This window comes from Coloeus monedula (genome assembly GCF_965178545.1).
Source record: "Coloeus monedula genome assembly, chromosome: 16".
NCBI classification, from domain to species: domain Eukaryota; kingdom Metazoa; phylum Chordata; class Aves; order Passeriformes; family Corvidae; genus Coloeus; species Coloeus monedula.
The window spans coordinates 13,878,287-13,895,328 of record NC_138796.1 but is presented as its reverse complement, the minus strand read 5'-3'; the positions used below and the strand labels follow the sequence as shown (position 1 = coordinate 13,895,328).

At 49.5% G+C, this 17,042-nt stretch overlaps 1 protein-coding gene across 8 annotated transcripts in view; it reads left to right on the top strand.

The window, feature by feature from the left end:
* The first annotated feature begins 241 nt into the window (after positions 1-241).
* RHBDF1 (rhomboid 5 homolog 1) overlaps positions 242-17,042 on the top strand; it is a 34,469-nt gene continuing 17,668 nt past the window's right edge. For 3 of the 8 annotated variants that reach the window (XM_082291942.1, XM_082291941.1, XM_082291938.1), the window contains exons 1-3: positions 4,715-4,786; positions 14,579-14,723; positions 16,640-16,773. In XM_082291942.1, coding sequence (XP_082148068.1) covers positions 14,601-14,723; positions 16,640-16,773 — 257 coding nt within the window. In that variant the 5' untranslated portion in view covers positions 4,715-4,786; positions 14,579-14,600. Of the gene's footprint in view, positions 289-3,102; positions 3,345-4,708; positions 4,787-14,578; positions 14,724-16,639; positions 16,774-17,042 lie in introns of those variants that run through there. The other 5 variants (XM_082291944.1, XM_082291939.1, XM_082291945.1 and 2 more) reach the window with 4 other exon arrangements.

The following is a 17,042-nucleotide window of genomic DNA, read 5'->3' as shown; positions in this document are numbered from 1 at the left end:
GCGCGGCGCATTCCTACCCCGTGAGTCAGGGCGGCGCGGCGGGATGCGGCGTCCCGCGGCCCCGGGCGCTGGCAGCTCCCCGCCGGGACTCTCAGCGCCGAGCGCCGCTCGGCTCCCGGCTCCTATTTGCATGCCGAGGCTGTGAATGGCGTGCCCGCCCGGCCGGCCCCTGGCACGGGGGAGGAGTCTCCGCGCCCTCCGCGGGCCGAGCTTGGCGGCGCCGGTCCCTTAAGCCGCACTGGGGGGCGGCTCGACCCGAGCGGCCGCTGCGCTTCGCCCGCCTGCACGGTGAGTGCGGGGCCGGAGGGACGAGGGGGGGCTGGCCGGGAGGGGCATCCCGCGAGGGCCGTTCCCTGCCCGGCTGAGGTACCGGGACCGCGCCGCTCCGCCGGGCGGGGAGCGGCCCTCGGCGGCCCGCGGGGTAAGAGCGTCGCCGGAGGCAGGTGCCGCCCCCGACCCCCGCGTTTGGATGTTGGGAGCTTGGTGATCTCGGTGGTTTCGGCTGTAGGTGAAGGTGCGCGTTCACGGCTTGTTTCAGCTGATCCGAGTCCACTCCATCTCCACGCGTTCCCACCCGTCCCTCCCCTGATGCTGGCACTTTGGGAGATGATCTGGTGGGAAATATATGGCTTTTTACATGTTAAGGTTAGTTTTCCTGCTGGATCGAGTCCCTGAACTGAGTTCTCACACTGTGCACTGCTGGCACGAAGCAAGGGGATCACGGCAGCCTGACGCGAGCAAGACCAGAGCTTTTGCAGGATTGCACCCTCAGTGCCAAGTCCTTTTGGGCTCCTCAGCAGGCAACCTGTCCTTCCCCCCATCCTGCCACACACATCCCTGCAGTGCCAAAGTGCGCCATGTGGATATTTTGCCCTGTGTTTTTCTCCAGTGTAACTCAGGAGGGGTGAGTGGCAGCACAGATGAGTTTTGTCTGGTGCTCGTCGTAGTGCACGACTCAGTTCTGTGGCTGCTGCTTCTCTTGCAGGTTGGCTTCGTGGTGGGGTGCACGGTGCTGGTCGGGGATGTCTCCAAGCCGGGTCTTGGAGTAAGCAGGAAGTTGTTTCCTTTCTTCCTGTTTTTGTCCCCATGCCTGCTAATTTCCTCTGGGAAGAAAAGTGCATTCTGCAGAAAAGGGAAAAAACAGTCACACGTAACGGGAAGGGACAAGGCAGCAAAGCTTCTGAATGAAACATAGGATAAGGAAGGAGCACAGGGTGTTAACTGCAGTAACGCTGATAGGGCAGCAAGGACAAATAGCTGCCTGTGTGCTGTGACCACGGGGATAAAAATGGCCCACTTGGGACAAGCTGGGGAGCAGACCCTTGGAAGAACTGGATTTCCACTCCAGTGTATGGAAGGATGTTGCTCTCCAGCTCTTCTGTCTCAGTGGTGCAGGTTTTGCAGGAGAAAGTGATGACTAGTGTTAGATTGGCTGGTATAGTTGGAAGAAAAAGGTGAATTTTAGATACTTTCTTCAAGCTTTGATTGTTAAATGGACTTTATGAAAGGGCTTGTCTGCCTTTTTTTTAACTCTCAGTTGCTCTAATAACAGCTATCATCCCTCCCTCCTGCTGCATCACTCATGTCTTTAAATCCTCATGGCTACTGCTGCTCAGCCCAGGTCTCCCCTGTCTGTGTGCAGGCTCTTGGGGAGCCTGTGCCATTCCTGAGCTGGGATACTGCCAGCCTTCCAGGAGGTGCTGTGGTTTTGGAACAGGTCCCCAGCTTTGTCCTGGTCTCTGTGCTCATTGGTCCTGAGTCCCCAGGAAGGCAGCAGCTCTGGCATGTGGACGTGTGTCCGTGCTGTTCCTGCTTCTGTGCGTTCCCATGAAAGGAGGTTGATGCTGGGCAGTGTAAAAGCAACTCCTACAAAACTAGTTCTGCTCTGGGACTTCCCATGACAGGCCTTTTTTTTTTTTTTTTTAAGCAATCCACTTGTGAGAGATCTGCCTACAAACTGGCTTTTCAGGTTCTGGGGAAAGCCATGGGCTGGCCCTGGTCTCGGGAATGTCTTGCTCTGTGCTGGGTAGGCTTCGTGGGGGGGGGGGGGACGAGCTTTGAATGTGGAGAGTGCTGCTGGCCTGCAGAGCACAGCAGACACCTCTTCTCCAACAAGCTTGTCCTCACTGTGTCCTGGTGCTGAGACCTTGTGACCCTGATGCGTCACCTCAGGCAGGAGTTGTGTCCCTCAGAGAGGGCCAGGACCTCATCACGGGACTTGGCAGACAGCTCGTTTCACTTTCGTGGTGGGGAATGCAGCAAGGCTGCAGTTGCGTGAGGTCGCCAGGCAGGAATAGGAATTCCTTTTGGGGTCATCAGTCCTGTTCCTCTGGAATCCATCCCCGGAGAGTAGCCAGCAAGTCCCAACATGTTCCCCTGAAAGAGGCAGGGTCTGCTGCGTGTGGCATGATAGGACAGTTTATTCTGGGCACAGAGCCCTCATGCTCAGATATAATTAGTAAAGGTTTGATTCTCTTCAGTGTGCTGGATCTCTGTGCAGTGCAAACACAGCCAGGTTAGTGCTGAAGACCTCAGATGGGCAGCATGACCGGGAGTACCAGCTTGTTTTCCTCTTCCATTCAGTGTATCCAGCAAAAAGTTGAGCAGAGCGTGTGTTGTGTGAACCCCATGTCGCTGGGGATGTGCTTGCCAAGCAGGACTGGCTGTGAGCTGAAGATCCTGACATTTCTTTGTCTGTCACTCTACAGCTTTTATCCAGCAGAACAGTCTTTGATAAGATTCTTCCCTTGTGGTTGCTGCCTTTCTTCCATAGCTACCTCTGGAGGCTTTGGCACCCCGTGGAGACCATGCGCCTTTCTCAGAGGTTCCAGCGTTAATTGTGACCTGACGTGACGCTTCTATTAATTGCTGTTCCTGCAGCCACCAGCCTGTCGCCTGCAGACCCATTTCAGTAGAAATACTTAAAACTCAAGGGTGGGTTCCTTCCTTAACGTTTTCCCTGAGTTCAGACATGGATTAGTTTCCTTTCTTTTCAGCTGAAGAGGTTCTGGACTCCAAGTTTAACATTTATCATCATCTAGTTGGAAGGAAAGGGACATGAAATGTGCAGATGTCACACTTGCTGTGAGGTTGCCTCCCAGCTGCTGGGTATGTACATGCTGGAGCTTTAAGGAACCCATGTGTTGCCTGCCTGCTCAGGGAGCTGTGTTGCATCCTCTCTGCTATGTGATAATATCGCAGTGTGTACTGTGGGTGCTGCAGCCTGAATTTCATGGGACTTGTGTCTGGATCATTGGTAAAACATCTCAGTGCTGCTGGAAATTAGGATGAAGATGGTTTCTTTCTTCAGAGGAGCTGAAGCCCAGATGTCCAGCGTTGTGCAGGTAGTTCTCTTCCCACTGGTAGGCTTTTTTTTTTAGCTTTGTGGTTGGTTGTTTTGTTTTCTTTTTGTTTGGTTTTTTTTTTTTTGCCTTGTTCAGAACTAACAGACCTGAATGGATGTCAGGTTGCTTACTCTACTAGTTCTCAGTAACTCCCCTCTGAGAGAATAACATTTAAAAGGGACAGTCTTAGCCCTGCAGCTCTTAGTCCCAAGAGATTAGGCAGGCAAGAGGCAAAATTTAACCTTGGAAGGAAATGGATCTGTTTGGCAGCATTTCCCGTGGTCATGCTGGCAGCTCTGTTTCCATGTCCTTGAAGAACCCCAGGCTAATTTGGTATGTGATGTGTGCTCAGACCATCCAGGTCTGCTTGCACAGAGTTGTGGAGACCCTCCCTTCAGTGCACCCTGAGGTGGGCAGGGCTTGCCAGCCAACCTCCCTGTTCTCACAGAATGTCTGTGCCACTGCGAAGTGAGGTTTCCACAGGGAGAAGTGGAAATTGCGTCTGTGCTGAGATTGCCTATTGTCATATCCTTGTGAGTTGAACTTCAGGGATTTCCGGCAGTTTGCTCCTGTTTTTGTCCCTACTCATCTTGCTGCTGTCCAGGACTGGTTGAAGCTTCAGATCACACTTCTCTTCCTTGTTTCAGTCCATGCTGCTGTAGGAATGAGGAAGTGGGATTTTTTTTTTAGTGTGTGTTGGGATGATGCCATGAAGAGCAAATTAGCAGCTGAGTTTTTGATCAAATCATCCAAACTATGGTCAAATCCTTTTGAGTAACAGTATCTGTTTCCCACTGGGTGAAGACAGAGAGCTTATTCTTCACATTTACCTTACCTGTCAAATCTCCTAAAGCTGTAAGAGTACAGTTTCATTGCTTGTGTGCTCTACTTGCTGCACAGACAGCAAATGTCAGCTTGACATAGGGCTTGTTTTTGCTGTAATTTCCTTTGCTTGCACTCTTCAACTATCTAGGTAAACAATTTATTTCAAATATAATTACAGCTCCTTTTTGCCTACCGAAGAAATGTTGGAACTGTGGTGATACAGACCTGAGCTGTGGATAAGTTCTTAAGTTCTGGGGCCTTCAGCAACAAACAGACCTTGCCTTAGTAATCAGAGCATCTCTAAAGCACAGTGTTTATTAAAGGAAATGTAATTTCTTCTCAGTGAAGTCTGAGGTATCATTGCACAATACTTCCCTGGCACGGTAGAGCCTTCCCAAGGGGAGAAGAGATAGCAAGCCATGCCTGATCTTGCCTTTTCTGGAAAGCCTACCTTTGCCACCTCCTCCCCTTCCTGTTTCCACTCTGCTCAGAGCCAGCCCCTTGCTCTGCTGGTCAGCAGCAATCCCTGCTTTGAAGGTTTTCTTTCCTTTAAAAAGGAACAATCCCTATGAGGTCATCCTGAAACTGCACAGGACGCTGCGTTTACAGTCTTTCAGGTCTGGCACTTACTTGGCTTTGGCTCAGTGAAAGTTAGAACTGCTTGGATTTTAAAATCTGGAGGGCTCAGAAGGCTGGGTTGACAAATGCGCCTTCTGTATTTCGGGAGTTACTGCCCTGTAGCAATCAGCACACGGGAGGTTTGTTACTCTGTTGCTTAAATGCAAAGCCTTAAAGTGAACTGTATAAAACTGTGAGTAGTTCTGCCAAAATGTGTGAGTATACCTTCCTTTTCTCTGGCTGTTCTGGGACTGTAATTTCAGGGAGAACAGCGAGCAAGAATGTGCCATTCAGTCTGAAGAAGTGTGGTTCACTTAGAAATTTAATATTTTTTTTGCTAAACCAAGTTAGAATTATGATTATTTCTGTTTGCATTATTAATGAGTTGTTGCACTGGGCACACAGTGAGTATGCAGAGGTGTGCACACCTGCAGAGCAAGACAAGCTCTTCTTGCAGCTGTTTCCAGTTGGACGCAGCAGGAGATGGAGTGTGCCTGGCTGTCAAGCATGAGCCAGGGAGAATAGTTAAAGCATCGGAGTGGCTCTCCTGTGTCCCTGGCTGCATCAGCTAATGGTGAGGAACAGCAGCTCCAGCCAAACCAGCTCTGCTCTGAGTCCTTGGCTGTTTAACTAGTCTTTTGAAGGATCTCCACCAGGCCTCACTGCTGTGGGCGTTTTTTATTCTCTCACTCGTACCCCAGTTGAGCAGAACTGTAGTGGTGCTGGAGAAAGCAGGTGTGTGATGGGGAGTGAGGATACTCCAAGTTTCAAAGGAACATGCTAAGAAAGCTGTTCTGAATGGCTCTGTGGCGTCCATCCTTCCTGAATATAAAGTTTGTCTTCTGGTGGCTCCAGCGTTTGTTACTGTTATTTCCTCTAAGATTTATTTTAGGTTGCTATTCAGCATGGTTTTATGTAACTTTCCATAGGAAATGTTGTCATTTGTGGCAGTTTTGATCTCTTTTGCCATTGAAACGTTTTTATTTAGCACAACAAACAGTGATTCTTAGCTGCTTTTAGTACCCAGAGTCTTTGTTGTAGAAGATGAGTGGCTTTTGTCTAACATAATTTTTGGTTTGGCCTATTGTGATCTTTTTAGGGGAGGTTGCTGGTTTTGACAGTTGCTTTTCCATCAGTTGTTTATTGATATTGTATTTTCTAAATGAACAATGTTGTAATCACTAAGAGATGTTACCAAGAAAATTGCTCTTGAGGTGGGTGCACAGGCAGCAGCTATTCCAAAAATCAGCCAGAGCCAGTGTTTTCTTCTGTCCTCAGTGTCATCCCAGCTCTGTGTTTCCAGCTTTCCTTGTGTCCTGAACCCTTACAGTACTTGTGAAGAATATGAGAGCTGGTAGAAAAAACTTCAAAATGCAGAATTTCATTGAAAAGAATACCTTTGTTGGGTTTGTCTTTTGTTTCCTAATGTGGGTCATGGCTGCACTGACAGAAGCATTTTTGTGACTCTTACCTTGCTGTATAATTGAGGCAGTGACTGTGCCCATGGTACTTGTGGGTCTGACAGAACTTAACCAGGCATCTATTTTACTAGTAATGGAAATAAATCTGGAACAGGGCCCTCTGAAGCCCCATTGAATCATTTAAATGAGTTAAATGCACTGAAATAGTTTCTGTGATCACTCTTTCCTGAAGAAGGTGCAGACCCAGGCAGAGCACTGAGACAACTGTGCTTTGGGGCTGCTGGGGACCCCAGAGCAAAGGGCTCTGCTGGCTCAGCCCAGGCACCACTCACCCAACAGGCAGCAGTGGTAGCCTTCAAACAGGGTGCAGGAACAAGGCTTGCATAGATGATCCTTCTTCTGGTAAGGTAATGGATCTCTTGGTAGAAACAGCTCTTTTGGAGGACCAGGCAGTGCTGACTCTGCTGGCTTCCCTAAGGAATGGGAATGCTGCTCAGAGCTTGGTGTGCCATCACTGGAGCTGTTGGCAGGTATCTCATCATGCTGTGTCCCATTGTAGGCTATAAGTGACAGCCTGTGACCAGACTTTTAGGATGTGGCTGCTGGAAATGTGGCTGTTGGATGTGGCAGCAAAGCCACAGGGTGTGTTCACAGAGAAACATAAACAGGGTGAAGATGCCAAAGTACTCTAGAAGGTTTTCCACTGCTCCCCCCTCATTGTTGGTTGGTTTATGTGCAGGCTGTTGCCCTTGCTGGTATCTCAGTAGGTTGTTGATGGCTCTGGGCTGGGTTTGCTCTGGACGGTGGAGTTGGTGATCGCTCATCACCCAGGCCCTGCGTGGGCCCTGGGTGTGCTTGGCTGGTGCTGCAGACCTGCCTCTGCCATCTGGGCCACACGTGCTGAGGAGATGGAAAAGGCCCCTCTGCCCAGCTTACTCTGCTTGGCTCCCTGCCACCTACTTCCTTGTGGGTGCTCCAGGCCATGGGTGAGCAGGGGAAACTCCTCCCTTGGGAGCACCTCTGTGGAAGCTGCCCGTGCGTGAGGCTTGGTTGTCAGCTCTGGAGTAATCTGTGGATGGTTTGGATGTTTTCCCATCTAATGACCCCACCAGAAAATTCACTCTGCCTCTGGTGATACAGCAGTGTTTTATTCCTGCTGCACTCAACACCTGCACTAAAGGCACTTCTCAGAAGATTATTTAGAGGCGCCGAACCCACCACCTCCCTGGGATAATTGTTGGCTTCCCACAGACCTGAGTTTCTGGCCATATTTTCAACAATCACTTCAAACTATACTGCCTTGAGAAGCACTTCAGTCATCTGGCTCCAGCTGCTTCTGTTTGTTCCTGCTTCTTCCCCTTTCCTTCTGCTGGCACAAGTGTTTGTGGAGCCATGTGGGAAGGAGCTGAGGCTGGAACGAGCCATTTTCTCTGCTGAGCTCATGTGGGTTGGTTCCCAGTATGGATCACCCAACAGCTGTGGGGATGCTGGTGCCAGCAGGAGGAGGAGGGCAGCAAACAGGGCTGGGTCACTGCTTCTTCTGTTGGCTTGCATCTCTTTCAAGTGTCTGTGACATCTTTTTAGCTTGAATTTTGAGCTTTGGTTTCTGAGGTCCTGTTACTATTTTGCCCTTTGTCTGCTGCAACAAAACGACCTTGAAGATCAGTCTGTTGCTTGTGACTGCATGTTGCAGTTGGGGGTCATCTTTTAACCTGTATTTGAAGGAGTTCAGCTACAGATCTGGGGACTAACAGAAATCAAAAAGGGTTTTTGAGCTTCCTGTTTTTCCTCTCTCTTCTATATGAGGGCACCACACCTTCAGGTCCCTGGTGAAGCTGCTTTGAAAGCTTTTAGTGCTGGTGTTCAAATTGGAACTGATTTTTGTTTGATTTCCATCATGACCTTCATGTTTTTCTGAAAATCAAGAAAATCAGTTGCTCAAAGGGATATCAGGTCTGCTTTCTTGATCATGGGATTGGCTCACATACATTCAGACTTCACTGGCAGACGTTTTCATTACCTGTACTTAAAACCCTCTGTCTCTGTATGCAGCTGAACCTTTTCCAAGTTCAGTGGGTCCCAGCTGAAGCTTTGCACTCCTGCTGTGCCTCTTTGAATACCATCATTCTCCAAGGCTTGGCATGAAATACTAACCCAATGTAGCTTCCCATTTCTTGTCTAGGGGTCTGCCTGGCCTCTTCCAAACCAGGCAGTTTCTGTTGATATTTCTCAGCTAATTCAATTAAATGGTTCATGGTGAGATCCCTAGTGTGGATGGAGCAGGACAATTTCACACAGGCAGGGGACAACAGCTTGGGGCTGTATTTGATGTCTCACCTGAGCTGCTGTCATGCTGAGCCATCGCTGAATAGGCTGGTCCTACCCTTCCTCTCCAGGGCTTATCTGAAATTGTCTGAGCCTCTTCAGGATGCCAGATCAACAGGAAATAATTTACTAGGGTTAGTTTGTGCTGGTAAAACACCTTGAAGTGGCTCAGTGGAGTAAGGCAAGCCTGCTCCCTGGGCAGCATCTAGCTGGCAGATGGGATTGCTTGCGAGCAGAAGCCAGAGCCCTGAGGAATTGTTGCCTGTGTGATTTGGTGCAGGCTCTTGGAAGCAGCATCAGCCTCTACCAGCACTCAGGCAGAGCTTGTGCGTGGCAGAGAGCAGGGACAGGGGGATGTGTGTGGGAATGGCAGTGCTGCCAGCTCCCTGCGGGGCAGGGCTCAAAGGGCAGTGTGTCTGCACAGCTCTCTGCCAGGCTTGTGCTCAGAGGTGCCTGGACTGCTCAGACCCAGCTTCTGCTATGGCAGCCTGCGGGTCTGCAAAGCCTTACAGTATTTCCCAGCTCAGCAGCCAGGGTTGGGAAAGCAGGAGAGGGCCCTGGGCAGTGCTGATGGCCTTGTTTTGTTTCGCAGGTATTTTCTTAGGGTGGGCAGTGGGGGTGATCTCAGCCAAAGCTTGGGTGTTGCTGTGCCCTTAACAGCTTTCCCCGAGAGTGCAAGGCCACAGGCCTGTCCCACCTTCCCCGTCCCTGCCTGCCCTCAGCCCCTCCATCTGGCCTTTTTAAAGGGCTGGCTTATGCCTGGTGTTTGGGATATTGTTTGTAACTCGTTGGGTCTGATCCATGCTAGATGGTTTTATTGGCAGCCACGAGACTGAAACCCCACTGCTCCTCTTCTCCTTGGACTTCCTGCCTTTTCCCTGCTCTGCCAGCAGCAATCCTGGAGAGAGAGGCACAGCCAGGAGCTTTCTCCTCTGTCTCCTCTGGCTTGTCCTGTCTGGAGAACACATTGAGGATCCCGGTTTCTTTGCTGTGTCCACCTGGATTCCTGTACCTCAGCCAGAACAGCTGCGTGGACAGACCCCTTCAGGTACATGGGACTTGCCTGGCACGTTGTGTAGCAGGCACTGTAAATAAAGTTGTTGCAGTGATGGGGTTTGAAAAATTGAGAAAAATTGCTGGAGTCTGACCACAGAATGTGGTGATCGGATTGCAGTGGAATGACCCCGGTGTCTGTTACCTCCTGGGGGTGTCTGTAGGAGCATGCACACACTGTGCTGGAGAGGAGCAGTGATGCTGGAAAAAGCAGATGCTGTTTGTTTGTGTGGTAGTGTTGAATTAAGTCGGGGTTTTGTTTTGGTTTTTGTTTGGAATGTTTCTTGGGGGAAAAAAGCCAGCTTTATTTTAAATGGGAATGCTGGTAAAATGGAAATTTTGGAAGAAAAGAAATCAACATTGGAATAGCTTCAGTTGTCTGTTTAAGTGGAAGGATGTTCTGTCTTTGAAATGACTGTGCAAGTCTCTAAATGTATTTAGGATGCCTGTCAGTTTTAGGAACATGCTCAAGCTTCTGGACAAAGCTTTTCCTTTGCTCTTTGGGTCAGTAGATTTCACTAAGCAGCTTTCCTTGATCATGTGCCAACTTTGATATTTAATGTGCTCTCCCCTTTCTTAGCCTGATCCACAGCGCAGTGGATTTGCCTTTCATTCTGGTTCTGTGACCTTGCTTTGGCACAGGCCTTTTGATAAATTTGCACAGGCAATTGATAAATTTTTTTCTTTTTTTTTTGTTTATTTTAATTGAAGTGGACATTATTAATAATTTTTATGCTGCTACCAGCTGATCAGTTAGAAGAAGCTGAATCTGCAAATGCCTCTCATTCAGCCTTGTGTTTTCACATTCCTGACTTTTGTGATGCTGGTGGAACAGAGTCCAACCTAAGCCAGCACAGGTGAGAGATCTGAAACAGCCCCTGTACAAGGACTGAGCTGCTGATGTGGGTGTGGGAAAAGGGCATGGTAGGAACAGCATGGAAGAGATCTGTAGGGTCAGGACTTGCACGGAGAAAGAGGATAGGGAAAAGCTGATCACTCTTCTAATCCAAGAACTACGGGGCAACAGGTGAACCCAGGAAATGGCAGGTTTGCAGATGAACTGGAGCAGGCTTGTCACACAGTGTGTGTTTCAGCTCTGAAGCTTTGTCATGTGCAGTTATGAATACTAGAAGTTTGCTTGGATTAAAAAATGAGCTGGATAAATTCTGGAATAGTAACCACTGGATTGATATAGAGATGGATACAGAGCTGTTACATGTAAAGACATTTCTGGCACAAGAAGCCTCTGAGTTATTCCTAGCACATGCCATGGCTCTGTCCTGGGAGATAGGACTGTCGAGTGATCCTGTACTCTTGCCCCGTGCCAGGCATCCTTGGTTGGAAATGAGATACAGGCTTTAGAGGGACACTTAGCCTGACCTTGCACAGCTGTGCTGTGTGTGTTCCCATCCTGCTGCTGTTGGTGGCCTCTTGACAGTATTGAGAAATTGGGATTGATGGTATGGGACCACTCAAACAAAGTATGTATCAATTCAGTCAACTTTGAAACAAAGCCCACTGGCCTGATGAAATACATGGAACTGGATCTTGAAACATTGGCCCCTAAAAGTAACCAAGGGGTCAGCGTGAAACTCAGCAAGTGCTTTTACTGCAATGCTGAGACAGAAATTAGCAGCACCTGGAGTGAGGGCCAGGTGTAATGAGGGCTGTTACCTGCCATGCAAAGGCTGTTTGACCGTGTAGCTGTACATCTGTGCACACAGCCGTACACTGATGCTCATCTAGTCCATATATCTGTATATTCAGCTGGATCCACATTCAGGCTGCCCATTAACCCCCTGGAGACCTGTCTCTCATGACCATACCACAGGCCTTTTTGTGCCTGGGGCAGAGGCACTTGCCTGACCTGTGCTGTGGCTGGCTATTCACACAGAATTCACAGTGCTTGCCCTGGCAGGGCCTGATCCAGTCTTAGGTGTTTGTAAGGTTTATTTTTGGCCACTCCAAATGCACACAGGGAATTGGGAATGCTGAACAGCTCGGCCTTCACTGCATCCCTTTACTGGGAAGTGAACCTGTTAGTGAGTAAAGGTTGAACTGGTAGAGGGATTTGCTTCTAAATACTCTGTTTGCAGTCACCCTTGAAACTCAGCTGGGGTTTAAATACTGAATGCATTTAGACAATTATTATATATGCATTTTTATGCTTTGCTATCTAAAGAACTCTTTAACTGCTGAAGCTGGGAGAAAGCAGAGCAATCCATTGCTCTGTTAGGATGTGAATTTCATCTTGAGATCTTCACCTTGCTTAAAGAACTAAGTTGAAACAACTTTGGGGGTAATTGTAAGGCCACAGGCTTGACCCCTGTGTGTGCATGCCCTGTCCTCTTTGGCATGTGTGTACACCCTGGAGATCCCATGTGCTAGTCTGCAAGGGTGGCAGGGAAGCCAGTGAGGATACGTGGACATCACTGTCTGTGGTCTGTGGCAATTTAGGAAGGGAAACTGAAAACAGATTTAATTGGATGTCTTTCACAGGGTTTCACGTTATTGCAGCAACTTTCGGGCAATACAGGCGTGATTCATCCCCTCCCTTCCTGGCTTGGCCTCACTGATTGATAAAGCTGCAAATCTTACGTGTTTGTATTCTTTACACCCAGAGCTTGTGCTCACAAAGGCAGCTCTGTAGGTAGACAGGAAGGATGTTGAGTGATGGTGGCTCAGTGGTGAGATGTTGGAAATAGCAGAGTTGCTACTTCAGATGCTCTGAATTTGCCCTTGAAGACACAGGAAGGAGGCTCTTGAGTTGTGTGAAATAGATTTTGTTTGGTCATGCCAGAGTGATGGCTCTGTCTCTCTTGGCTGGTCTCTGATTAGGGCACCTCAAGGAGACGTGGTGTGGTGTTTGTGATCCTCGCGGTAAATGCTGGAGCTCTGTGCTGGAGTATTTCAGGTATGAGAAATCTGCTTTGCTTTCTGACCTCACCATGAAGACAAATTTGCAAGACCTTTCAGTAAATCGTGTCTCATAGCGGATTTGCTCATACCAAGCACAGGCAGGAGTTCCCCTAAAACTCTCACTGTCCTTATCTTATAGGAAGTTAGAACAGTTGTATTTAGCCACCCCTGCAGCTCGGCGGGGAGGGAGGGAAGGATTTGTGTCCCTCTCATGCACAGCACTGCATCTGTGCAACAGGACTGTGGTGCATGTATGAAGGGCATGTTTGTACAGGCTAGATCAAGAATTCCCAGACTTTTGGGGGCCTGTGGTATTTGCTGAAACCCAACCTTCATCCACCTACAGCTGAGTCCTCCCTTTCTGTCGTTCCGGCTCAGCTGAGCACAGCGCTCCTGGCAGCCGGCCCAGCTCGCGGGACTGAACCAGCAGCTGGCCTTCAGCTCCTTTTAGATGAGATTCTCTCCTAACCCAATCCAGATCATCCCCCACTCCCTTTTATTGACCTATTTCCCCGCTGCCTGCCCCCCCTGCCTTGTATCTTTCGCGTGGTGTGCGCAGTTCCCTTTGCAGAGCAGCTGCAGGGAGCTGTGGGAATATGGTGGAAATCCCTGCAAGGCAGTGCACGTTTCAGAGAACCAGTGCCTAATTTAGGTTGGGAGGTACCCTTGCAGGTTGACTGGCTCATCCACTGCAAGGCTGGGATAATTCAGGCAGCTCAGGGCCTTGTTTTGTTGAGTGCCAAATGTCTCCGAGGGTGGAGATCCCTCTGCCTCTGGTCCTGGCCTAGGACTTGGCCTCTCACAAGGAGGAATCCTTATGTGTTAAACTAATTCTGCATTTAAAATAAATGGGCTGTGTTAACACCATAAGAACACTAAGTTTTAATTCCAACCGAGTTTTTCTCCTACCCCCTTTCAAAACATGTGTGCTTGCTGATTTAACTGGTTGCTTATTCCATCTGTCCGCTGTGGTGAAGAGGCTGGGGCGCTTGATTATTTTTGTCCCCTGTGGCTAAGGGCCGTAGGCCAGGCTAGGACAACGCAAGGAGAGAGCCAGGAGGGAATGGAATCTGTTGTCCCGTTCAGCACACATGCTTCCCACTGTTCACTTGAAGTTGTGTGTGTGCTAGGAGAGGAAGAAATACAAACTTGTGGCATAATTTAGGTTGGACGGTACCTGTGGAGGTATCTGCGCTGATCTGCCTCCAGTGAAATCTATTTTCTGAATTGTTTCTCTGGGTGTGCACAGTGAAGTGGGTGCTCTGCCAGCCTGAAAGACTCTGTGGTCTCTGTGTCCCACTGTGTGTGATGCAAACAGGAGGGGAAAACTGCAGCAGAGTGGGCAAGATGACAGAGTCACTCTGCTCACTGCGGCCTTTTGATTACACAGCGGTGTTTATTTAAATACCATATCATTATTATTTATGTATGAAAACCACTCAGTTCAGGATTAGTGCCAGTTCTCTAATGTTCATGCTATACTGGTCTTGCTCTGTGTGCCGTGTTGTGTTTCTAGAAAATCACTACTACATTTAAAAGAGATTAGAACCAGCAATGAGAAGCGGCCACTTGTTAATTGCTAAGTGGTAGGTAGGTTAGAAAGTGTGGTGCCTGGCTTTGGGTGGGCAAAAAAGGGTGTTTGTGAGTCACAAGCTGGTTTTAGAGGGAGGTCAGTGGCTTTTGATACTGCAGTTACTTAGCTGGTTGGTCTGGATCCAGATCTCATTAAGATTTAATTCATGGCTTGTTCTTAAGGAATCTGGATCTCACAGTAGTCTCAGCAAAAATCTCAATGGGAGGTGACTCAAACTTGTGACTGCAGTCTGTGTACCTGGCTTGAGATCCTGTGCCCTGAGCAATGCTCCGTGTCCTCCGAGTGTCAGGTCCTGAATGACCAGTGTGGGCACAAGCTGTGACCCTTGAGCCCTCATGAGGCACTTTGGGAATTCATCCCACGTGGGGCTTGGGGCCATCAGTCACAACGGGGAGGAGGACTCTCTGCTCGCCCTGCCAGCATGGACTGGGAGGGATGAGCCAGATTCCCTCCTGACTCTGATGTCTCCCCTCTCCTAGGCCTGAGAACAAGCGTGGGACGATGTCGGAGGCACGACACGACAGCACAAGCAGTTTACAGCGGAAGAAGCCGCCATGGTTAAAACTGGACATCCCGGTGCCGGTGCCCATGCCTGTGCCAGAGGAGCCCCTCCAGCCCGTGCAGGTACAGGTGCTGGGGAGGAGGGAGGGTCTGTGGAGATGGGGGGAGATGTGCTGGGAGCATCCGTGTGCCTGCGGTCCCCATCAGTCCTGGCTGAGGGAAAAGCAGCGTGTGATGGCAGGTCATGAGGCCACATAAGAAGGGGCAGAGCCTTTGAGTAAATTTATGATCAGTAATTAATTCTCCTTGAAGGGGATGTGGGAGGGATGAGGGTGGGTGGCTGATGTGCTCGCATCAGTGGATGTGACTGTTTGGATGTGGGCATTGTGAAAAGTGTCTTGGCTGGGATATGAGAGTGAGGTATTCAAGCAAGCATTTCTTAAGGGGACTGGAGGACTGAAGATCTCCCAGACAAACATGAGGGCCTGGAAGTGCTGGAGCTTGTGCTGATATGAGCAGCGTATGAATCTGACTTATGAATAGCCAAGATAATGACAGACTTTCATCAGTAACAGCAAAGAACAGTTACTGGCAACACAAAGCTGTTAGCAGCATGAGGAACATAAGAGAACTATGTGGGATGAGAAATACATAGCACTGAGGAGTGCTGAAGTAGAGATGAGGTGATAGGTTAATAGGAGCTGTGCAAAGCATGAGAGTAAAACATCCTTGTTTGTGCTGGGAATAGGAGGAATATCAGGAATACCTGCTACAAGGTATTAAAAACTGCTGTAGGGGTGAGGCCTGGGTATGAATGCTGGCTGCTTGTGTGGCCTTGCTGCAGAAACAGAGACTTTGTGCACTGAAGGCAGAGCCAGAGGGTTCTTGCTGCCCAGCTCCACAGGCGGGTACAGGGCCTGGGTTCAGTCACTTACGTGAAAAAAAGTTAAGTCATCAGAAAAATGGAGGGTTATACAGTTTCCCTAGAGGAGGCTGAGGACAAGCTTAAGAGGGAACTTCTGTTGCACTTGGGACAGCAAGAACTGCTCTCTTCACCATTCCGTGATGCAGGGACTCAAATGCACTTCACTTATGTGACAGCTCCTGGCAGGTAAATCTTGGTTCTGGTCTTCCCTTGGAAGGAAAGAGTTTGGGGGTCAGTCTGTAGGGATTGGAAGTGGAGTTCAGGGTTTTACCAGTGCAGGTTGAAACCTTCTGAATCAATTTTTTAAGGCTTTGATGGATCTTCCCTTATGTGAAATCTCTAAATCCAGCTGAGTACCTGGAGACACTCTGTGTGCTTATGATGGAAGCTGGTGGAGGTGATGTTCTCTGGGGGTCTCGTGTGCACAGCCCAGGCTGTCAGGATAAGAGTGCATTCTGTGCTCCTCTGGCTTACAACCTGAGTATCTGTGCACTGTTTTTACATAAAAGATATCAAAATTGTTGATAGCATAAGTGGAAATCATTAGCTTTCTGGGCTAGAGAGGCTAAAGTAGTCTCGAGGCAGAGACAGTGTCTGACCAGAGGATCGATCAGAGCTTCACTTGCCAGAGGGGCAGTCTGCTCAGCCTGCCCTGTGCAAATGGGAGATGGTGTCTCTGCTGAGCTGATAAAAATGTAATGCAGAGCAGCCCTGTGGAGGCAGTTCTATCAGCTGAGAACAGCCTGGTGAGTGGTGTCACATTTGGTAGGTGATGTTTAGCCAAGACATGTGAGTGTGCCCAGGCAATTAGGCTATGAACAAAGCCTTTCCCAGCTTGCTTAGGCTGCACCAGGCAGCAACTACAGATCCACCCACAGCTCTCACAGGCTTTTAGTGCAGATCCAGAGCCACTTAAAAAGCAAATCCCACTGACTGTGCTTCTCTTGACCTTGTGGAGCGGTCTAGGAGAGTGTGATCTGGCTAGGCAACAGCCAGGAGGGTATGTTGCTGGAGCTCATGCAGTACATGTTGAATTGCTAACTGTTCCCCAGCCTGGCTGGCCTTGTGGAGCCTCACTCCCAGAGCACTGACCCCCTCCTGCTTCCCTCGGCAGGCGACGCGGCGCCAGGCGTTCCTGCGGAGCGTGAGCATGCCGGCCGACAACAGCCGCGTGCCGTCCCTGCCCCACGACCCTGCCCGGAGACCGGTGCTACAACGACAGACCTCAATCACCCAGACCATCAAGAGGTGAGGCACGGAGCTCATGGAACCTGCTGCAGTGCGTTCTGCCAGCCAGTGCCAGCCCAGAGTTGTGGACTTATACTGCTCTGCTCATCCCGTTGCCTGTCACAGCAGGATTAGGTTGACTCCCTCATTACCTCACGAGGTTGTGGAAGGGTGGGTGCAGATTGGTCCCCGATGTAGAAGCCCAGTGGTGCTGTATAGCTTGTCTGTAGCACGTGAGGAGATAAGTCCTGGCAGGAAGATGCTGGTGACCAGGGCAATGAATGGTGTTT